Source organism: Lagenorhynchus albirostris, chromosome 14 (assembly GCF_949774975.1).
Source record: "Lagenorhynchus albirostris chromosome 14, mLagAlb1.1, whole genome shotgun sequence".
NCBI lineage: Eukaryota > Metazoa > Chordata > Mammalia > Artiodactyla > Delphinidae > Lagenorhynchus > Lagenorhynchus albirostris.
In genome coordinates, this window is record NC_083108.1 from 58605629 (window position 1) to 58627243 (window position 21615).

At 34.4% G+C, this 21615-nt stretch overlaps 1 protein-coding gene across 7 annotated transcripts in view; it reads left to right on the forward strand.

The window, feature by feature from the left end:
• Positions 1 to 21615, forward strand: part of ANKRD12 (ankyrin repeat domain 12) — a 116031-nt gene that overhangs the window by 32635 nt on the left and 61781 nt on the right. For 4 of the 7 annotated variants that reach the window (XR_009534913.1, XM_060121974.1, XM_060121976.1 and 1 more), the window contains exons 3-4: positions 10093 to 10240; positions 17764 to 17832. Coding sequence is in view for 6 of the 7 variants with exons in the window: in XM_060121974.1 (XP_059977957.1) it covers positions 10093 to 10240; positions 17764 to 17832 (217 nt within the window). In the remaining variant the exon portion in view is untranslated. Of the gene's footprint in view, positions 1 to 10092; positions 10241 to 17763; positions 17833 to 17932; positions 18069 to 21615 lie in introns of those variants that run through there. The other 3 variants (XM_060121978.1, XM_060121979.1, XM_060121977.1) reach the window with 3 other exon arrangements.

Genomic DNA, 21615 nt, shown 5'->3' on the forward strand with positions numbered 1-21615 from the left:
TATTGAATCCGTAGATCACTTTGAATAGTATGTTATCTTAACATGTCTTCCAGTCCATCACCACAGAATATCTCTCCATTTATTTAGATTTTCGATTTCCCTGACTAATGCTTTGTAGTTTTCAGTGTACAAATCTTGTACTTTTATTGTTAAATTATTAATATTTTATTCTTTCTGATGCTATTATAGATAATTTCATTTAGGATTTTTCACTGCTGGTATATAGAAATGCAGATATTTTTGTATACTGATCTTATATCCTGTGACCTTACAGAACTCATTTATTCTAAAAGTTTGTGGATTCCTTAGGATTTTCTACATATGGGATTATGTCATCTGCTTATAGACATAATTTAACTTCTTTTCCAGTATGAATACTTTTATTTCCTTTTCTTGCCTGATTGCACTGGCAGTCTTTGCTTTTGATTGCAGTGTTTAATCCACTCACATTTCATGTAATTATTGATAAGGTTAGATTTATATCTGCCATTTTGCACTTTGTTCTTATGTTTCAGGTCTTTTTTTCTCTCCCGTCTTTGCTGCCTTTTTTTAAAAACTATTTTTCAGTGTACTATTTAAATTTCTATGATTTTTTAAAACTATGTTTCTTAAATTATATTCTTAAAATGTTGATCTAGGGATTATAATGTGCATGCTAATTACTACAGGTTAATATTGACTTAAATCCAGTATAATACAGCAACTTTGCTCCAGTATAGCTCCGTTACCTTCCCTTCCTTTGTGTTCTCTGTGTAGTATAGATTATATCTACATTTGTTATTAACTCAACAACAGAATGTTACAATTATCGTTTTATACAGTCTTATTTTTAAAGAAATAAGAGAATTAAAGAGAAATATATATTTATACAGTTCTTTGTTTTTACCTAGAAATTTACCAATTTTGGCACTCTTAATTTCTTCCTGTGAATTCAGGTTACTGTCTAGTGTCATTTCCTTACAGTCTATAAGAATTTTCCTTAGTATTTACTGTAAGACGGGTCTTCAGCTGTGATTTCTCTGTGTTCATTGATCTAAGAATATCTTGATTTTGCCATTTTTAAAAAACAGGTTTTTTGAGATATAATTCACATACCATACAATTTACTCATTTAAAATGTAAAATTCAGTAGTTTTTAGTATATTTACAGAGTTGTGCAATCACTACCTCTGTCAATTTTAGGACATTTTCACATGAAAAAGAAGCACTATGTACCCATTAGCAGTTACTCCCCATTCTGTCCCCAAACTCCACAGCCCTAGATAGCAAATAAATCTACTTTTTGTCTCTATAGATTTTCCTATTCTGGATATTTCATATAAATGAAATTCTACAGTATGTGGTCGTTCATGACTGTTTGCCTTTATTTTGTTGGGTATAGAATTCTTATTTGACTTTTCCTTTTAGTAGATTGTCATCCCACTTCTTTCTTGCTTTAAGTGTTTCTGATGAGAAGTCAGCCGTTAATTGTGATTAATTTTTTTTTCGTTGCTGTTTTCTCTTTTGTTTGTAATGTGTTTAGGATCCCTTTGCAATTATTCTACCTGGGGTTTTTTGAGTTGCTTGGATCTGTAGATTAATGGTTTTCATGAAATTTGGGGTGTTGAATTTACTGATTTTTTTGTTTGTTTTTGCCATCTCACATCTGCTGTTGAACATACCTAATACATTTTCAGTCACTTTACTTTTCAAATCCAGTATTTTTTTTAATTGTTCTTTATTCATATTCTCTGTTTAAGTCATTGTTGTCATACTTTAATTCTTTAAACACTGTTTTCTTCCTCCCTCTCTCCCCTCCCTTCCTTCCTCTTTATAGACTTTGCCAAACCTATCTTGGCCCACTCAGAGAAGTTTCTCTTGAATACTTTTTTCCTTGCTTTCCCAGCTGCCATAATTTTTATTGAAAACTGGACAGTTTAGGTCATATATTATAGCAGCTCTGGATTCTCATTATTTCCCACCTAACAGTTGTAACTGTTGCTAGTTTTTTGTTTGCTTTTAGTAAAATGTCAGGTTTTGCAGTGTTTGTTACTTTGTCACAACCACTGGTGTCTAGGTTTTTGGGGGGTTTGTTTGTTTAGTCTTGCTTTTCTAGGGGTTGCCCCATACGTACGTGGATGAGTTAGCAACCATTGGTTGGTCAGGCGTTGTGCTCAAACGTGAGCCAGTAGGGCTTCCACCTTCCACTGATAGATATACATGTGTGTTGGGGAGTGTGCTCAATGTTAAGGCATTTTTCAGGTAAGCCCTAGCAGTTACTTTCTGTCGGGCTCACCCAGGAGTTCCCTCATGTGTGCAGGCTCCTTGTTGACTAAGGATGGTGTAGAGAGCTTGGACCCTTGTAGACCTCCCCAGTGTGTGCACACAGTCTCCCTGAGTGAGTGAGGGGTCTGTGCAGAGCTTAGCCCTTCTCAGGTCTTCCCCACATACTTACCCTGTCTGCCAGGGATGAGTGCCAGGGATGAGTGGCTGTCTTATCTAGTGCCCCCATGGCTCTCTGATTTCTGCAATCTCCCTGTTAAATTTCTGGCTTGTCTACTGGCTGCTGCTCCCCCACAGTGGGACCACAGCCGTAGGCTAATAGAACTATGGGGTTTTTTCCCACTCCATTCCTTTCCTACCCTGCTTGCTATTTTTATCAACGGAGTGACTGGGTGGTGGGGTTTTGGCCTTCTGTGTCAATTCAAGTTGACTCTTTGGCAGCAAAGATGCTGGTTTTCATTGCCAGCCCCACCCTGGAACTACTTCATGCAAACTAAGCATTAGCCAGGAAATGAGAACAACCCCAGGCAAGAATGCCGAAGACAATCACTCTTCTTATCCGTAGTTCAGCAGTTTTTCTTATTGAAAATGCTTCTCAATTTGTTGTTTTTGTTCGATTTCTAGAGCCTTGAAATGGTGGTTTTCGACAGTTTGTCCAGGTTTATAGTTATTCCTTGGAGAGATAAGTTGCCAGTATCTTCATTCTACTATAGACAAAAGTTTCCCAAAATATATTTTAATGTGCCAAATCTTAAGGAACGTGAGTTCACTAATTTATTCATTTTATTCAACAAACCTTACATGGGATGCTTATTGTGTTGTGTGCCTCTCCTATGACCCTTGAAATAAAACAGTGATTGGTGGGACTTCCCTGGTGGTCCAGTGGTTAAGACTCTGCGCTTCCACTTCAGGGGGCATGTGTATAATCCCTGGTTGGGGAACTAAGATCCCGCATGCTGCGCTGTGCGGTGAAAAAAAAAAGAAAAACAGTGGTTAAGGCTTGGTCTAAATCTTTATGAAGACTCTTAAGTAATTGCTCTATCTCTGTGTCTGAAGTGTTTTGCTCTCAGGACCCCTTGATACTTTTTAGCATAACTGAGGAGGCTAAAGGGCTTTTCTGTATGTGGGTATGTCTGTTGACATTTACACAATCAGAAATTAAAACTGAGAAAAAATTTAAATTTATTAATTGGTTTAAAAAAACAGTATAACTGTTACATGTTAATAATATATTTTTATGAAACACAACTGTATATTCCAAGACAGTATCGGTGAGAAGAGTGTCATTGGTTTTGCAAATATCTTTAATGTGTGGCTTAACAGGAAGATAGCCAGATGCTCATCTGCTTCTGCAATCCGGATGTTCAGATATCTCTTGTCACATAATCTCAAGGCTCAAATACACATTCTTTAGAGAATGAGAGAGAAAGATACACTAACATCTTAGTGTTATTGTGAGCATATTTCTGACTTCGCATTTCCCCTGAAATGGTCTCAGGGACCATACTTTGTTCACACTAATGAAAGTATTTGAGTGTACAATGATGGGGCAAAGGAGAGAAGCAGTCAGTTCTAGGGTGTTCAGGGGTGGTCTCACAGTGGAAAAGATACCTAATCTGGATTCTCAAGCATGTGACTAGCAGGAAAATGAGAGTAAAGAGTAGACTTAAGCAGGAGATGTAAAAAAGACAAGAATCTGTTAAAGTAATGCATACAGAGTTAGGATGTAGCCTTTGAAGGGTGGAGGGTAGGAGATAAGCATTAGACAGGGGCCAGTTCATTATGGCCTTGTGTTCCTTGCTAAAGATCTTGAAATTTATCCTGTAGCCAGTGAGCCAGAAGGGAAGGGCCATGGCAGAAACCAGTTAGAGTATTATTTAAAAATCCAAGCAGAAGGCAGTGTGGGCAGTGGCTGTGGGGATAGAAGTGGCAGATCTAAAAGATATTGAATTACTGAAACTTGTGTATGTATAGAAAAAGTTGTGTGGGTCCACTCTGAAGTTGATTGGACTATTCCCTGAGAGGGCACTCAGGAAAAGGGACAGGTTGTTTGAAGAAGAATGTTTGGTTTGTACTTGTTGAATTTAGTTCATCATCGGAGCATCCAATAGAAGTATCAGTTAGATAGTATTAGTTAGATATGCGTCTAGAGGTAAGAACAGCTAGACTGGAAATAAATGTATGAGGATTTGTGGAAAAGTGATCTATAGGTATCGAGATGTCACCTAAAGAGAGTGGGGCAAGAATGGAGGAGAGCATACCCTGAGGAATTCAGATATTTTAGGAGTCAGGAGAGGGGGAGCAAGGAGGACAGAGAGAGAAGCAGAAGTTACACGGCAAAGAGTGGCGAGGGGGTCTGTATGACAAATGCCGCAACAGTTAATAGGAAAGACCAGGCCATTGTCAGTAGAGATACCTTACAGTGACCTGGGTAAAGGTGACCTCAGTAGAGTTGTGGGGACAGAGTACAATGTGAGATTTGAGGAAAGAATTATAACTTTTATTTCTAAATGCTTAAATATAGTGAAGGTTGCATTTGTGAAATTACATGTGAGCTACTTGGTTTTTGGATTTGAATTTATAAGGCTAAAGTTGTTGAAGGTTTTATTCTTCTAGGTACTTCGTATTATTTTTTGAAGATTGCCACTAAATATGCAGTAGTCCTGACCATTGCCTTCATAACAGTGTGATTTCTTAAAACTATAGAGGCAAGCAAAAATCAAACACTTTTTACTAATGTATTTCTATTAAAAATATTGCTTAGGTAAGTTAAGAATACTTATTAATCATTAGATTATAAGATAAATAGGAAGAATAAACACAAACTATTAAATTCCTTAATTATTAACAGTTGGCTTACCTAAAGGGCTATATTTAACTGTTCTCAGTCTCAGTTGAATCATTCAGTGTTTTTTTTCAAGACCACACGTGTGTTTGGGTAATGGTCAAAAGCCCTTCTGAGGCAGTATGCGAGGTGCTTACTGCCATGCTTTGGGATTTCTGAGCAGCTTGACATCCAAAGCTGTTGTTAGAAGTAATTTTCTTTAGTTTTAAATAGATATTTGAACTGTTTATTTGCACCTTAAGAGAGGAAGGGCCATAACTTCCATTCCAAATTTCTTGCTTATAGACCATGTTACTACTGCTTCTTAGGACAAAATAAAGTTAGAAGAGAGGGAAGGAGAGAAGGCGGCATGACCATCTTATTCACTTATTTATTTGTAAAGCGTATTCTTAGGATTGTCTTTTCTTGGTGAGTGATTGGCCTTGAAACCAGCCTCTAGCTTCTGCTGAGTTTTTCCTTCCATAAAATTTTTAGAAATGAATATTATATAGCTGTTCTCTTATGTAAATATAGACCGTATTTACAGCTTAATATGACACAGACATTGCTGTTATAAGATTCTAAATTTAAAAATAACCTGAACCAAAGTTTAATTTTTAAATGCATTTAAATAGACAATAATTTTAAATAATCCCATTCTATAGCAATATGCTTTTTATATAAAGTGCTTTTATTACCATGTTAAATATTACAATAGTCAGGGGTTCATCAAAAATGTCTCCTCAATATTCTTCAAATATTTTATCCTTTCACTGCTAATCTGTGGGATTTTTTTCCCCATTGGTTTTAGTTTAAAATTTTTTCCACTGACATTTTTAGCTATAAATTAGCTATAATTTGCAAAACAAAATCTTTCATCAATCCTTTTCTGATAAGCTAAAACCCGGGTTAAATTCATAAAGTGTGAGAGAGTGGATGTTAATCGTCTGCCTTTCTAAATAGCTCTGCCCTATCCTTTTCATCATCAGTATAGTTCAGACCTTCATTATCTCCTATCCCCATGATAACTGAGAACTTTTCTTTTATTATTCAAGTAATGTAATAATGTTCATTACAGAGGAATTAGAAAATGTATATAAGAATAATGAAAATAGAAATTGCCTTGTCTGAGATGAAGCATCTGAGGTTTTACCCTACTTGCAAGCTAATTAGTTTCATGGATTATGGCAGAAGACATGAGACTCCTGGGTCAGATAGAGAGGCAAGCATTTTTTCTCACAGCAATCGCTGTAGCCATATATCACCATTTGTGCCTGTTCTCTGAGCCCTGTTTCTCACAAAGGGATGCAAAGAAGGCCAGGTGACAACTACATATACAGTGGATTGTATTATAGGAGAGGAATCCCAAATCTTTTTAATGGGCAATAAATCTACCTGACCTTTGCCCTAAAGGGAGAAATTATTTATTATACTGAACAGTGAACAGGTCTGATCTACCCTTTGCTCCAGAGGGAGAAACTTTCTCTGTCTTCCAAGGCTATTCTCTATACAGATATCTTTGGAAAGATAGAATAAAGGGATTTAGTGCTTCTGCTTGCAAGATATGCAGAAATGCAAGAGAGCTATAGAAAATTGTCTCGCAGCACACCTGTAATGCCATTACCCACAGATAGCCATTAACATTTTGGTTTATATACTTCAAGCGGTTTTTGTTTTTTTTCTTTTTTCTTTTTTTCTAGGTAAATTTTTACCTCTTATTTTTTTCTGTCTTGAGTTGGTAAAGGCTACCAGCACATTGTTTAATATCAGCAGTGATAGAGGATCATTCTTGTCTTGCCATTAATACTTTCACTGCTATGTATGATAGCTGTTGTAGGTTATTGAAAGAAAATCATTAATATAAATGAAAAAGACAAATTATTTTAAAATAAAAAAAGTCTGACTCTTAGTTTTATTAGGTCATGGATATGAAAGAAGAATGTGCCAGTGATTCTCTCCTGAATTGACAAGAGTATTTATACCATTTGATGATATAGAAATTTTAAGACAATCAAAAGTAGTTATTTCTTTTTTTTCCCCCTTTTCCATAGCTATTTCTTTTGAAAGTTACTTTCCCCATATCTGAAAATAATTTTTATTGTTAAGATTCTCACAAAAACTTTGTTCAAGTAACACTTTTAAGGACAATTTTATTTTACAGAGAACAGAATAAGTTGGTAGCAGGAATGAATATTCACACTAATCACCATATTGCTCAGGAGAGTATGATTGATAAATTGTTGTGAACATTTTTCATTTAACATATTAAATTGGTTTCTCTTGTTTTATGGCACAGAACAGTATCTTTACTCACACAAGTGCAAGGGAGAAGGGACATTCTAATGTTTTTCTTAATTCTTTTTTTAATAACAAAGATTTGTATTTCTAAGGAAAATCTCTAGAACTTTGTTGGCTAACCATTTTACTAATCATGCCTTTTTGTTTCTGATTCTTTGACATCTGGGACCTCAGTGACCCTGGGGAGACTGCCCTTCCCAGGGCTACTCAGTTCCCAGAGATAGTAAACAATTTATGTGTGACCACACCTTTCATATGCAAACCAAGCAATCCAGAGTCCATCCCCAACCACCAACTATATCCAGCTCTCACACTCTGGGCCACTATCCCCCTGCCCTAATAACAGTCACCCCAGAACCAGGTACCAGACAGCTAGAGAAACAACACCTATACCCTAGAGTCTGCTGAAATTATGCAAACTAGCCAACCCTAAACCTGCTTGCTCTGCCTTGCCTTTTTCTTCCTGTGGAAACCGCAATAAAAGCTTTGACTCACATTTCCTTCCCCTCTCTCTGCTTCCTGAACCTCCTAGGTGCTTCCCCCGGTGGCACCTCATGGTGCGGCATGCCTCCTCTTCTTGGGAGCTGTGAGTAACAAACTCTCTTTTCAGTGGCAGTGATCTCTTGATCTGTTGGCCTCACTATACCAGAATAATAATAAAATCGACGTTTTAAAACAACCTTATAAGCAAAAGGCATGCCTGTGAAGCTCCATTTCATTAGCAGAAGTAAGAAAACAGCTTAAGAGGATTTTCCTTTACACCTGGGAAATAAATACTTTTATTCTTCACTAATCTTTACCAGTTAAGATATAAGGAAGTCACATTCTCTTCCTAATTTGCTAATAGGTTTATCAAGAATGAATGTAGGGTCTATTTAGATGTTATTGTCACCTGTTAACATCATAATAAGATTTTTCCTTTTGATATAATGAATTGTCTTGAGGTTTTCTAATAATGAACTATTCTTATATTCTTTGGGTGAATCCTGCTTGATTATGATATATTATCTTTCTAAGGCACTAACTTTGATTGGACAGTTTATTTAGGATAGTTTATTGTTTCATTTATTTCATAAGCAATTTAGGTATAATTTCTATCTTGAACCCTTCTTAGGTATTAGTTTTATTTCACACTTGTAAAATGGATTGGGTATCTTCTAATCTTATTTCTATGTTGTAGTATTGTTTATATGAAATGGGAAATATATTTTCCCTGAATTTTTAATTTAAAACCTCTCATAAAATCTTCTGGAATAGGTACCCTTTTTAGACGTAAAATCTTTGGCTATAGATTTATTGTTTTCTATGATCATTAGTCTATTCAGGTTTTCTGTTTCTTTCATGAGCCAGTGTTTGGTAATACATGTTTTCCAAGAAAATAATCCATTTTTCCAGTCCTTAAAATTATAATTGTATAAAAATGAATACAGTATTCTTTTGTAACTTTTTTTTTTTTTTTTGCGGTACGTGGGCCTCTCACTGTTGTGGCCTCTCCCGTTGCGGAGCACAGGCTCCAGACGCGCAGGCTCAGCAGCCATGGCTCACGGGCCCAGCCGCTCTGCGGCATGTGGGATCTTCCCGGACCGGGGCACGAACCCGTGTCCCCTGCATCAGCAGGCGGACTCTCAACCACTGCGCCACCAGGGAAGCCCTCTTTTGTAACTTTTTAATATCCCCTCTGGAATTGTATTTTAGGTCTCAATCCCAGTCTTTTTTTTTTTCCTGTTTTTTTTTTTCCCTCTTCATATTTTCATGATTAGACTCACTAAAAGCTTTATTATATTGCTCTTTTTTGTGTGTGTGGTACACGGGCCTCTCACTGTTGTGGCCTCGCCCGTTGCGGAGCACAGGCTCCAAATGCGTAGGCTCAGCGGCCATGGCTCACAGGCCCAGCCACTCCGCGGCATGTGGGATCCTCCCAGACCGGGGCACAAATCCATGTCCACTGCATCGGCAGGTGGACTCTCAACCACTGCGCCACCAGGGAAGCCCTATTTTGCTCTTTTTGAATCATCTTTTCGTTGATAAATTCTACTTTTTAAAAAAATTCAGTATTTTTTTTTATGCCCCTTCTTCCCACTCTTCCTTCATTTTCTGGCTTGGGTCGAAAGCTCGTGTCTTCTGCAGTCTGAGTCTACTCATTTTCTTCTGAAAATCTCTATGGTTATGATATCTATCATTTATTATCATAGTTATGCTCACCTACTAGGTGATGTGGCTTAGTTCTTAGTATCTAGCATGTTTTTCCAAAGGAGTTTTCATAGCCCAGTTAGATGTGCTGTATGTACCAATTCAGATGTTGGATCATAAGAGTGAACTTGGTAATTGCTGTAGGCATGAGGGTAGGATACTTTATCTAAATGAGTGGACACATGGAATTAATAAAATACAATCTGCTTAATTCAATCTAGACTGCTTTTTTTGATTTATATATTTGTTTATTGGTGATGATGTCTATCTTAGACATAGAGTTCCATTATATTCAAGATATTTCGTTTTATTGTTATTTTAAAATTATATTACTAAGTAAAAGGGAATATGAAATAAGTTAGAAAACACATTATGATTGTTGAAAGTGGGCCTTAAGGACATTGAGGACAACGATGGTTTGTAGTAATACTCTTTCTACTTTATATAAAGTATTTTTTTAATACTGTATTGCTCAGCTAATATTGTTATAAGTTTATTCATATTTAATTTTTTAATAGAGTAAAGACAAGATTGCATCCTATAGCAAAACTCCAAAAATTGATCGGAGTGATGTGGGCAAGGAGATGAAAGAGAAATCGTCCATGAAACGTAAACTTCCTTTTACCATCAGCCCATCAAGAAATGAAGAACGAGATTCAGACACAGGTAGGAAATTTTGTTGTTTTCTGGTAAAATCATAATCCTTCTTTTACTGTGATTTTCTTTCTCATTCCTTGTTCACTGCATTTTAGAGAGAAATATTTGTATTTCAGAATTTCAGGTTTATCATTGGGGCAGAAATTCATATATTCCTCACCCAAATTTGATTTCTATCATAGATAAAAGCAATTAGCTTTTTTTCTCAGTCTCAGTGTTTATTACAAATTTCTTACCACTTTAAGAACTTAATTTCTTGAGGAGCATTTCAGTGACGAAAATTTACTTAGTAATATGGAGCATTGATACGGTAGATTTGAGAAAAAGCTGTTGAGTTTTTGTGAACAAATTATTGAACCCACCAAAGAAAAAAAGTTAGGCATTTTAGATTCAGAAATGAATCAGAAATATGTCCCTTTCAAAAAAAAGAAGAAAAATATTGAGGCTTCCTAAGCCCAGTTCATAGTACTTTCTTCCTCAAAACTTTTGCTATGTCAGGAATGATACTTGACATCAGTAAATCCCAGTTATTTGTAATAGATTAAAACCTTATTACCACTATCTGATAAATTACCAGGTTGTATTTTAGCCCTGAACTAATCGTTTCTTGAAACTAATATAAACTTGAATGTTCGTTATTTATCATAATTGTTTTAGCCCCTGAATGAAGTATTGGTAATGAACTGTTCTTAAGAATGTTTTAGTTTCACTCAAAGAAAATCAGTGTTACATGCTAAATTTATGTACAGAGATCATATCCTACTTTTATCTTTCTAGCCATCTTAATCATCAGTATGGGAATGATCTTGACTCCAGAATCTGTGAAAATAGACTTTTTGAAAGACTATTTTCAAAAGACTAGACTTTTGAAACTCCTTGTGCTAATCTTTAGAAAATACTTAATTTTAGTATACACTGTTAGTAAGTAGATTTCCTTTTGTATGTTTGGCTGTTTCTCTTAGCTTGAACTAAAAATTTTTCTTAAACGCTTATGACAGTTTTAAACTTTGAAAATTGCTCTTTTATTGAGTGATTAAGAAATTATGTGCTTTGTTCATTTTAAGTTACACTGTCTTCTTCTAGAGGTTCAGAATCTTTCTTTTTTTTTTGAAGCTTGACTCTCCTTTTTTTTTTTTTTTTTTTTTTTTGCGGTACGCGGGCCTCTCACTGTTGTGGCCTCTCCTGTTGCGGAGCACAGGCTCCGGACGCACAGGCTCAGCGGCCACGGCTCACAAACCTCCCAGACCGGGGCACGAACCCATGTCCCCTGCATCGGCAGGCGGACTCTCAACCACTGCGCCAGCAGGGAAGCCCTTGACTCTCCTTATTTTTACAAATTGTTCTCAAGGTATTACTAGGTCACTTAGCTGAGAAGAAGGTGCTTCCGTGCCTTCGAATATACAAGATTTAACTTGTCTCATACTCTCTCCTTAGAAACCCTTTTGCTAGTCATTTTTAAAGTACTTACATTAACCAGGTTTTGTTTTCCAGTGACAGTGATAATCCTACTAGTAGTTTGAAGAAGGGACTTAGAAATAAGGTTTCAAAATAATACACTTCCCATGAGAACCTTTGTTATTAGATCCAGTGGGTTATTTGTCTTTTATTCAGTGTAAAATAAAAGAAAGACTTAGGAAGACATGAACTTTAGGCACTGAATAAACATAATCTAATTCATACTTTATTGATTGGATTATATGCTTATCCCCTGCTACAGTCTTTCCACTATTTGAATTTAGTGGGACATTGCAGCTCTCTCTAAGACTGTTTCATAAAACAGACTCTTACTTTATTTTTTTTTTTGAAAAGGTTACATGGCTAACATTAAATGAGATTTTGATGGACTTAAACATGTATATCTATATTTTTGGTAGGCTGAATTTATAAATTTTAGTAAATAACAGATGAAGGCTTTAGTTTTGCACGCACACACATACACACACATCCAAAGCATTAAGAAGAATTTCCCCAGGCCCAAGGCAAAACGTCTTATTTTCATAATTTTAAAAGAAGAGTTCAGAGTACCATTAACTGGTATTTTCCATATGAAAGATAGTTATAGCACCAAACCCCGTATTTGACATTGATCTTTTTAAAATTTTAAATCATTAGCTGAAACTATACAGAATAAACTATAAAAGGGAGAAATATTTATAACATATATGACAACCCTTATCTTAATATAATTAGTAATTAAAGTTCTCTTAAATGTGAAGAGAAAAATACAGAAATGGGAGAATGGACAAAAGATAGAAGCAAGTAGTTCAGAACAACAGAATTACGGTTGGTGAAGAAATATATGAAATGTATTAATAGTACTCAGAGAAATAGAGTTTACAGTGATTGACAAAACTGTCATTGGCTTAAATCATACAAACTGGTCACTGGTTTGAAATAGGAACTTGCTTTAGTTTGTCTAAATTATGGAACTACCTTGTTGAAGGTAGATATAACAGCATATGTTAAAAACTAAAAGTTTGTTAACATTTGATTTATTCTTTCTTTCGTCATTTATTCTATATAAATAATTATTGATGAGAGTAAAAATTATCTTCAAGTATATTTCTCTCAGCTTTCTTTGTAATAGAAAAAACAAAACAGGAAAAGATTGTCAAGAAATATAGGATTTGGTAAATTATGGTAAATCCAATGAAAAAATATGATCTTTTACCCTTAAAATAACAATTGTAGAGGAATAAACTGTATGGAAATATGTTCACAGTATACAAAGTAAAAATGTAGGTTATGAAATAATATGTACTGTTTGCATTATGTCATATTCTTTATATTTGTATGCATATGCACACAGGACATACATTAACACACATACAGAAAGATAAGATTGTTTAAATATAGAGACTGTTTCATTGTAGAACTAAGGCTAAACCTAGTGGGTTTATTAAAGGTCCTGAACAAAAATGTAAATATTATAAGCCCTGACTTAGGTGAAAAATAAAAGAATAGGGAGTGGGGAATAAGGAGAAAATGCTAAGAGTGCTACTCAACTCATCATCTCTCATAGCAAGGGATTAACTGAAATTGTCTGAAACTGAAATATGTTTTTAATCTTTAAAACTTTTAATCTTTCATTTAAAATTTTACCTATATGTTTATATATGTGTATGTTTATACTTTATGGTATCTCTTATAGAGAAGAGCAATTCCTTTAGTTTATTTTCTTTTTATGTTGGGTTAAACTAAAGTTAATCTTTCAGATTTTTATTTAAATATAGCACATATGTATGATATTTTCTTATTCTTACATAAGTTGATTTCTCTCTCTCTCTCTCTCTCTCTCTCCTAGTACCTCTGTCTTTATATACATTTAGAAGGATGCTTGGCATGATGCTCATGAAATGTTAACATTTTGTTTCCAGGATTTGGGATGATTTGTTACTTTCTTCTTTGTATTCTTTATATGCCTTGAATTTTTAAAATAATAAACATACATTATTTTTATAAAACACGGTCATTATTTTTTTTTAAGACATTCATATTGTCCAAGGAAGATTCAGTGGTCCTCAAAATCAGCAGTAATGCCATCAACCGGCTGAGTCATTCCTAGTCTTCGTTTTGAGATACCCTAGTGTGTCTTAAACTTTCCAAATTCTCAATTATTTACTGTTTATTAATTTTTTAAAAGATAACACTTTTTAGAAAAGAAATTCAGATAAAGTTTTGAGGAAAATTACAGCATAATTCAAAGTCATGCCAGTGAGTTCTTATAGATGTATCATAATACTGTTCATTTCAGCAAATCTCCAGTATATCTACTTATATCATTCCAGTATCAATCCCACATTGTCCTATCCTATTAGAGAATTCCTATAAATTTTGTCCCATGAAATGTTGAGGCCAATCTGTACAATGACTCATTGAACCTATGGAAGCAACTACTTCTTATCTAGAAGACAAATTATTTCTTACAGCTACTGCATCAGCTTGCTTTATCACCTACTTTTAGCTTTTACTTTTAATCTTTCCTAGTCTAGAATCCTGACCAGATAAGTTATTGTAGAGGGAAATCATAGCATAGTGTTTATCATCAGAAGTTTTGGAGTCTGACAGACCATTGTTTAGTCCTTGCTTAGCCACCTACTAGCCCTGGCCAAATTAGTTGAGTTCCTTGTAAGTCCCAATTTTCTCATCTATAAAAGTGCATATAATACCAACTTCAGAAAATTGTGACCTCTAAGTGACATATCATGTAAAATCAGTTTACGATACATTAATTAAAACAGAAAACTAATACTGGCTTAAATGGAGATTTTTTTCATCTAATGCGGTAAGACCAGGCATAGGCAGTCCAGAGTTGGTATAGCAGTTCAGTAACACCGTCAGGGACTGAGCTGTTTTCATCTTTCTGCTCTGCTACCCTTAGCTCATACGTAGCCTTTGTCCTTAAGCATTTTGCCTTATAGTCAGAGGATATATCGTTCCTGGGCAGAAAAGAGGAGAGGAAGGACCAAAGACAGAGGTATCTTTCTCCCAGAGAGACTTTTGCCTTTTTACTCATGAAACAACCTCCCTAGAAACTTTTGCCTGCACCTCAACTGGTTAGGCTCCCCTAGTTGCTGGGGAGTCTGAAAAGTCAAATATTTTTGAGCTGGACATATTGTCACCCTGATCAAAATTGGAGTATGCCTAGTAAGGGGAGAATGAATATTGAGTAGGCACCTTATAATACTGTTACTGTATATAAAATTTTTGACATAGTAATTAATAACTGATAACTGCTATTATCTTTAAGTTATTAATGTTTCTACCTAAGGGAACTTTTTTCCTACACTATCCGTCATAAAATCGTACTTACTTTCTTTCCAAGACTAATGGCATCCAAAGGATGCCATGACAATCCCTTAACTTGAAAGTACTGAGCAGTTATCTTGAGGCTACACATGAGTGAATCTCTTCTTAGCCTCCAAAGTAAATTTGCAATTATTTTGTTGTGAGTAATGCCATAGAGCGTCTTTGCAGATTGTATTTTTATTATACTCTGAATTTTTTCTGTCTTATTCATTCCCAAGAGTAGGTTTACAGGGTTAAAAGGGTAAAACATTTCTATAACGTTTCTTCAAAATAGTTATACATACTTATAAAGGCTCCAGCAGTATATTTATGTTCTTTAATCTCAAATAACATCATGGCACTTGTTTTTCTTTAGGTTTGATAGCTCTAAGTATCTATAGGGATAAACCAGTAGTACTTCATTTTAGTTTGCATGTTTAGATAAGTAAAAAAAATACAACATTCTTTACTTTTTAAAAAATACTTGTTTCTTCTTAATAGGCATTATTTATTTCCTTACTGATTTTTTTTCTTGTGGCATTAAGTAATATGTAAATAAATGTGGTAGGAGAAAATGTAAAGAGACACAATATGATCTGTTCCCAAAGTCCGTGGTCGCAGTTGTAGAGTATGTTCAAATGTTTTGAACTAAATCTCTGCCAGCCAGCTGTAGAAGGCCTACTTTCCTGAGGCTTTGGATGCCATTAAAGGATTTACCCTATTTAATGACACAAGCAAATTTGGAGAGGAAAACTTTTTTAAAAAAAGAAAACACATGTAATTTTTCTGGTAACTGTGTTAAAGTAGCAGATAAAATTAGTGCTTTGCTTAATAAGGATAGTCCTCTTTTGGTGCTCTTCGTGGTGATTATTTATTATAGATTTACTCTGTCCCTTTCCCTGATATTTTATTATAAAAATTTTCAGACGTAGTGCACACTCTTAAAATCATACGTGATATTTTTCTTATTCTCTTGCAATCCAGAACAGAATATTAACTTAAAAAGATGGCTTGTACAACAAGGATTTACTTTATAGTATAGGAACTATATTCAATATCTTATAATAACCTATAATGGAAATAATCTGAAAAATACATATATATATAATGAATCACTTTGCTGTATACCTGAAACCAACACAGTATTGTAAATCAACTATACTTCAATTGAAAGCAAAAAAGATGGCTTTTAAAATATAGGTATTGCTTGTCTTGCCTTGCTGCAAAGAACATATCAGGGAGAGAGAATTGCTCTGCTTAGCACTCAGTGTTTTACAAAAACCTCATAGGTAACAATAGTCTCATTATGGTCTAGTCTCAGTATAGCACTGAAGGAAGAAGTAGTTGAGTAAAAGGACAGGATATGGAAGCTTTTAATTTTCTAGCTCCTTAATTAAATCTTTATAAGAATATACATGCAAACGCCCCCAAAATAAACTTATTTGAGTAAAAGCCAAAAGGGTGTGTGGAGTCTGGATGGATTAATTACTTCCAAAGGAAGGTTTGGAGAAACTACTTCCTTATATTAATGAATATAATTGAAAGTTTATTTTATCCACTATTCTTTCATCTGTCACAGTCATATGATCTGCTTTCAATAATCCATTTAATTCGATTTGTTGGTGCAACTTATTAGTTGCCCCTTTTTCTTTGCTTTGCAACCTATGGAGGCCTTTTAAAATTTTTGCTTATCTTTAAATGAAATGACAAATATTCTTCATAGAATTCTTCTAGTTGCTAACTTAATGGGTTAAATTTTGAAATATAAGTGTTTATTATTGAAAGGCTTGTAATTCAGTCCATTTACCCACTTGCTCTAGAATTGGTCTAAATATTATTAATGATTTCCCCTTTGATTGAGTAAGCCTTCTCATCACTAAACTTTTAGGCTTATCTCTAAATTTTTCAAATACTGTGTTTAGGAGTTACTTGTTCTCTAAATTGGTTTTTTTTCCAACACTTTTGTTTCCTTACACCTAACAACTCATGAATAATGTCTATAATGATCATCCTGGAAAGAAGACCATAAGCCAATAAATTGAGAATGTGAAGATCAGAATAACATTATGTTGAGTTAAAACAGCATATTGTTTGTAAGTAAAATTATTTGCTCTGGCCATACTGCCAGAAGTCAGTTCTCTACTTTATTGAGTTGTTAGGCAGCATTCCATATTCTTAGCTGATAAACTTTGTTTTGATTTAGGCTACTTTCTTTCTAAGATGTCTTTTGTAGTGGTCAGTAATAATTCATGTTATTTGAAATGTTTATAAATTATAGAAAGGTCCGTGGTCTAGAATGATACTGTAGTCCGAAATGTTCTATTGTCTTCTGAATAGTTTTGGCACTCATAGAACAAAAAGAATGATGCAAGTCCACTATTCAAGTTTTCTAAAGACAAATTCTAAACAGAAAAACGTGATAAGAGTACTGCCTCTTTTATCATTATTCAGAGATTGAAAAAATATATCCTCAAAAGAGATGATATGTTTTAATAAGCAGCCTCAGTAATAACTATTATTGCAAACTACGTGGTTGACTTTTTCAACTTTAAGATCAAAGAAACTGAAATCTTAGGTATTGGCCAAATATGTGTTTGAAATGTACTTTTGGCTTTACCTTAAAAATTATCTTTTGGAAAAACAATGATACATCATTGTGGTCTTTTGAAAAATGTTGGTTTGTTGAATTCTGCATTTCCCTTCGTATGCTTTTTTCTTTTCTCCTGTCTCTTCTTATTCTGTAGATTCAGATCCAGGACATACAAGTGAAAATTGGGGGGAGAGACTTATGTCTTCTTACAGGACATACTCAGGTAATTAGATTATCAGGGGCTCCTGTTTAGCCAGTGGTTTCTGTCACATTTATAATTAACTATTGTACTATAAGTAACTTATTTTCAAACCAGTATATAGGTATCTGTGGTTGAATAAGTGAACTATATGAGTGACACAAGATTTTCCAGTCTTCATTTGAGATCTCCAGTGCATCATGTCCAAGACATACTCTGTGTGAACGTTACAAGCAGGACTCCTGCACACAGCCACTCAGGTGTGCAACGCAACCTGGGGGCACCATTCATGTAGAAAAGTGTGAAAGTCACCGCCTTGGAGTTGTGCGGTGCAGCAACGCCTGTGGGAAGGTGCCCAGGGTCCTTAGTGTCTTAGCTGTATGCCCGTCACACAGTATTACCATGTGTAGTGATTTTGATAGACAGTGTCATCTTACTCTTCAAACATGCAGTGTTTTTTTAAAAACACATCTAAAAATTTTCAGTTGACCTCTTTAGTGTATTGACTTTGCTGCCCCTGTTGAATTTAAAAGTAGATTAAAACACCAGGTTTCCTGGAGAAATGCCATTAAAGAGTAAATGTATCCCCTAGTATGTGAAAACTAAATTAGTTAAGTGTTTTGATTATCTTTTTTTTTAGTTTTTAATGAGCTTACATTCTTATGTCTGAACTTTTTAAATGTAAAATGTTGTTCAGTCCCTGAATGTCCAGTTTTTACCATATGACATTTAACTCTAAAAGCTGAAATAAAATTTCTGTTTCTGATATACCTTGTATTCATTTAAAAAATTTGTGGGGTTGGTATAGAACCAAATAATTATTCTTAAAATTATGCTGAAAGCTGTTAATTGAGCTGATGAGTCAGTAATACTTAGTTATCAAAATTTTGGGGTGGGAGGCAAGTTTACAATCTGCCTTAAATTGAACAGACCTACACTTTCTGTGGAGTTAGGTGTACTTTTCTAAAGTGGGGCTCCTAAGTACCAAGGTGCACCTAAAAGAGCTGTATGTAATGAAGCCATCCATGGTCTGAGGATCTCTGCTGGAAATCAGAAGATATAAGCACCACCCTGTCAAAGATTGTGTAGATACTTCACAACCAGAGAGTAATTGGCAACGTTTTTCCTCAGAATTGAAGTATATATACATTCTAAATCTAATTGATTTAATTACGTTCATCTGTATTTGAATCGTAGGTTCCATTCTTTCATGCCTTGTACAGTGACTGCTTTGTGGGAAAATGTCGTATTTAGTTTTTGAGACACTAATAGGCTTATGAGCTAGTTCTCCAAGAAAAACAGTTTTGTCTCTTCTCCTTAATATACTTAATTGGGATGTGACAATGTTGAGCTTTCTGTTTATTCTGACAAGACCTGGAAAGAAAGCACTGATTTTCAGGATTATAAGACTGAGACATCTCTATAATTCTAAAGATCCTCTGAACCGTGAAATAAAGAATATTGGATTGTTGAAAAGTCCATATCTGTTTTTCTTTAGTCTTAAGTGAATCACCTGGATTTTTCTTTAAAAATCTCTTAAGGTGGCTGAGTGGAATTTCAAATCTATTAGTATAGATTGAGTATATGTGTCAGTATTCCTGTGTTTAAATTTTAAAATTCTGATCTGTCATTCAAACAAATAAGTATGTATTTCAGATACTGAAATTTGAAAAAGTACCTAACTTTTTCTAATATTATCGTATATGATCGTTTTTTACTTATGACAGGTCAGAGGAAACAAGTTCTTCACAGGATAGATCCCAGATAGTCAGATTTGAATGCTTTCAACTCACACTTTGGGACATACTAATCTAAGATTTATGATTTTGAAGAATGGTGTATAGTTAATCTCTAACCTAGCTATCTTGCACCAGCTCCTGTTCAGTTACCTTCTTTTCCAGTCTCATGTAAAGCATGAACTCAGACAAATGGCTAAGGTAACTCAGAAAAAATAGAGTTCATATTGAATGCTAGTATCTAATTTGAATTTTTGCTTAAATATTTGGAGTATATCCAATATGTTTGTTCTTTTCCAAAATGTAGTAATTATATGTTTGCTCATTTGGCAGCATGGAATTTTAATAATGAATTCATAAGTGTCTCACTTTCTTCTGTAAACTGAGTGTATATCACTTTAGAGCATATTCTTTTTTTTTAGGAGGTCATTACAGGTGTAGAGGAACACAACTGATTTTTGCTTTTAATCTTAATCTCACTGAATTTCCTTTTTTTTTTTTTTTTTTTTTAATTTTTTGGCTGCTCCTGCGCAGCATGCAGGATCTTAGTTCTCTGACCAGGTATCCAACCTGCACCCCCTGCAGTGGAAGTGCAGAGTCTTAACCACTGGACCGCCAGGGAAGTCCTAGAGCATATTCTTCTTAAAAGATTGTATTAAAATCCAGTTAATATCAAAAATCAATAGTTTTGCAAATGAGAAAATAAAAGACAAATTTTTTCCAAAATTTTAGGAAGTATTTTAAGGATAGATACTGTGTATTTTTAATTTTACTTCTTCCAGTTACTGAACTACTTTTTTTCCTTAAAACAACTTTTCTACTTTCTTTAAAATTTTCACACTGTTAAATATTTTAATTTTGGATGAGAAGTACATTCATTATATTTAAAGATTTGTTATTCAGTTGGAAAACTATTAAAATAACAATTGTGGTTTCTCATTAAATCAGAGAACCAAAGCATACAGAATGTTATTAGGAGAAAGTATATGTTTCAGAAAAAAACAGCCTTCTCCAAAAGACATATTTAGGGCTTTATAATACATTTAGTACATTGGGTGAAACACTGTGCTGAAACTGGCTTTATACTAATTGGATCATTAATGACAATGAAATGAGAAATAAGAAAATAATCTATTAGAACTATTAATAAAAGCTGACATTAAAAATCTTGAAATTCTTTGTTTCTGTTATGTAAAATTTTGCAAATATCAACAAAACGGACATTTTAGGAGCTGTTGAATTTTGAGTGATTTGTGGGCAGCAGAGTTTAAACATTAGGACCTCTATAATTTTTCTAGGTCATTAGGATGCCAGTTTATCCTAATTAACTAAGTGGTACACTGCAAGTTTTATGTCTTAAATTATAGTACGGTAATATTTAAATAATATCAAATTTTATTAGTTTCTTGAAAATTTTACCAGATCAATAAATGCTTATCTCCTGGAGTAGTCTAGCTGCTGACCACATCTGCCTGAGAAAAACCACAATATTGACTACTAAGCCTTCTCTTCTTCCACTCAGTTTTGCTGTTTTACATTTACTTAAAATTTTTACTAATTTATTTAATTTTGTAGCCCCTCTTTATACCACAAACCTGGATCAGTAAATCCCAGATATTGGTACAGGGTTTCCCAAGAAATAAATGCCTAGACAGTTAATAGGCAGCTCATCTCGCAGGGCCACTTGAATTAATTCCCAGAAAAGTCCTAAAGGAAGGAAGGAAGGAACAGACACCTGTATTTCTTTGACCTATGGAATCCAGTTCCATCTGAATTTTCTGTCACTTAATGGGGAATGCTGGCTCCATTGCCAGAGATTTGCCAAATAGCTAAATCTGAGAGCTGACTTTATGATGGATCAAATCTCTTAGAAAAATCTTAGACATTTTTGAATCTTTTCAGGATCTCTATTAACCATCCCCGGCCCCTTACCGCACACATATAGAATCTTTAATTTGCTCAGTTTTAGCTTTGATTAATACTGTTCCATGTTCAGCTGTCCTATGACTGAAATAAAGTGATTTGGCGTTTTTTTTTCAATAATTACTCCGTGTGATGTGCTTTGTGTTAA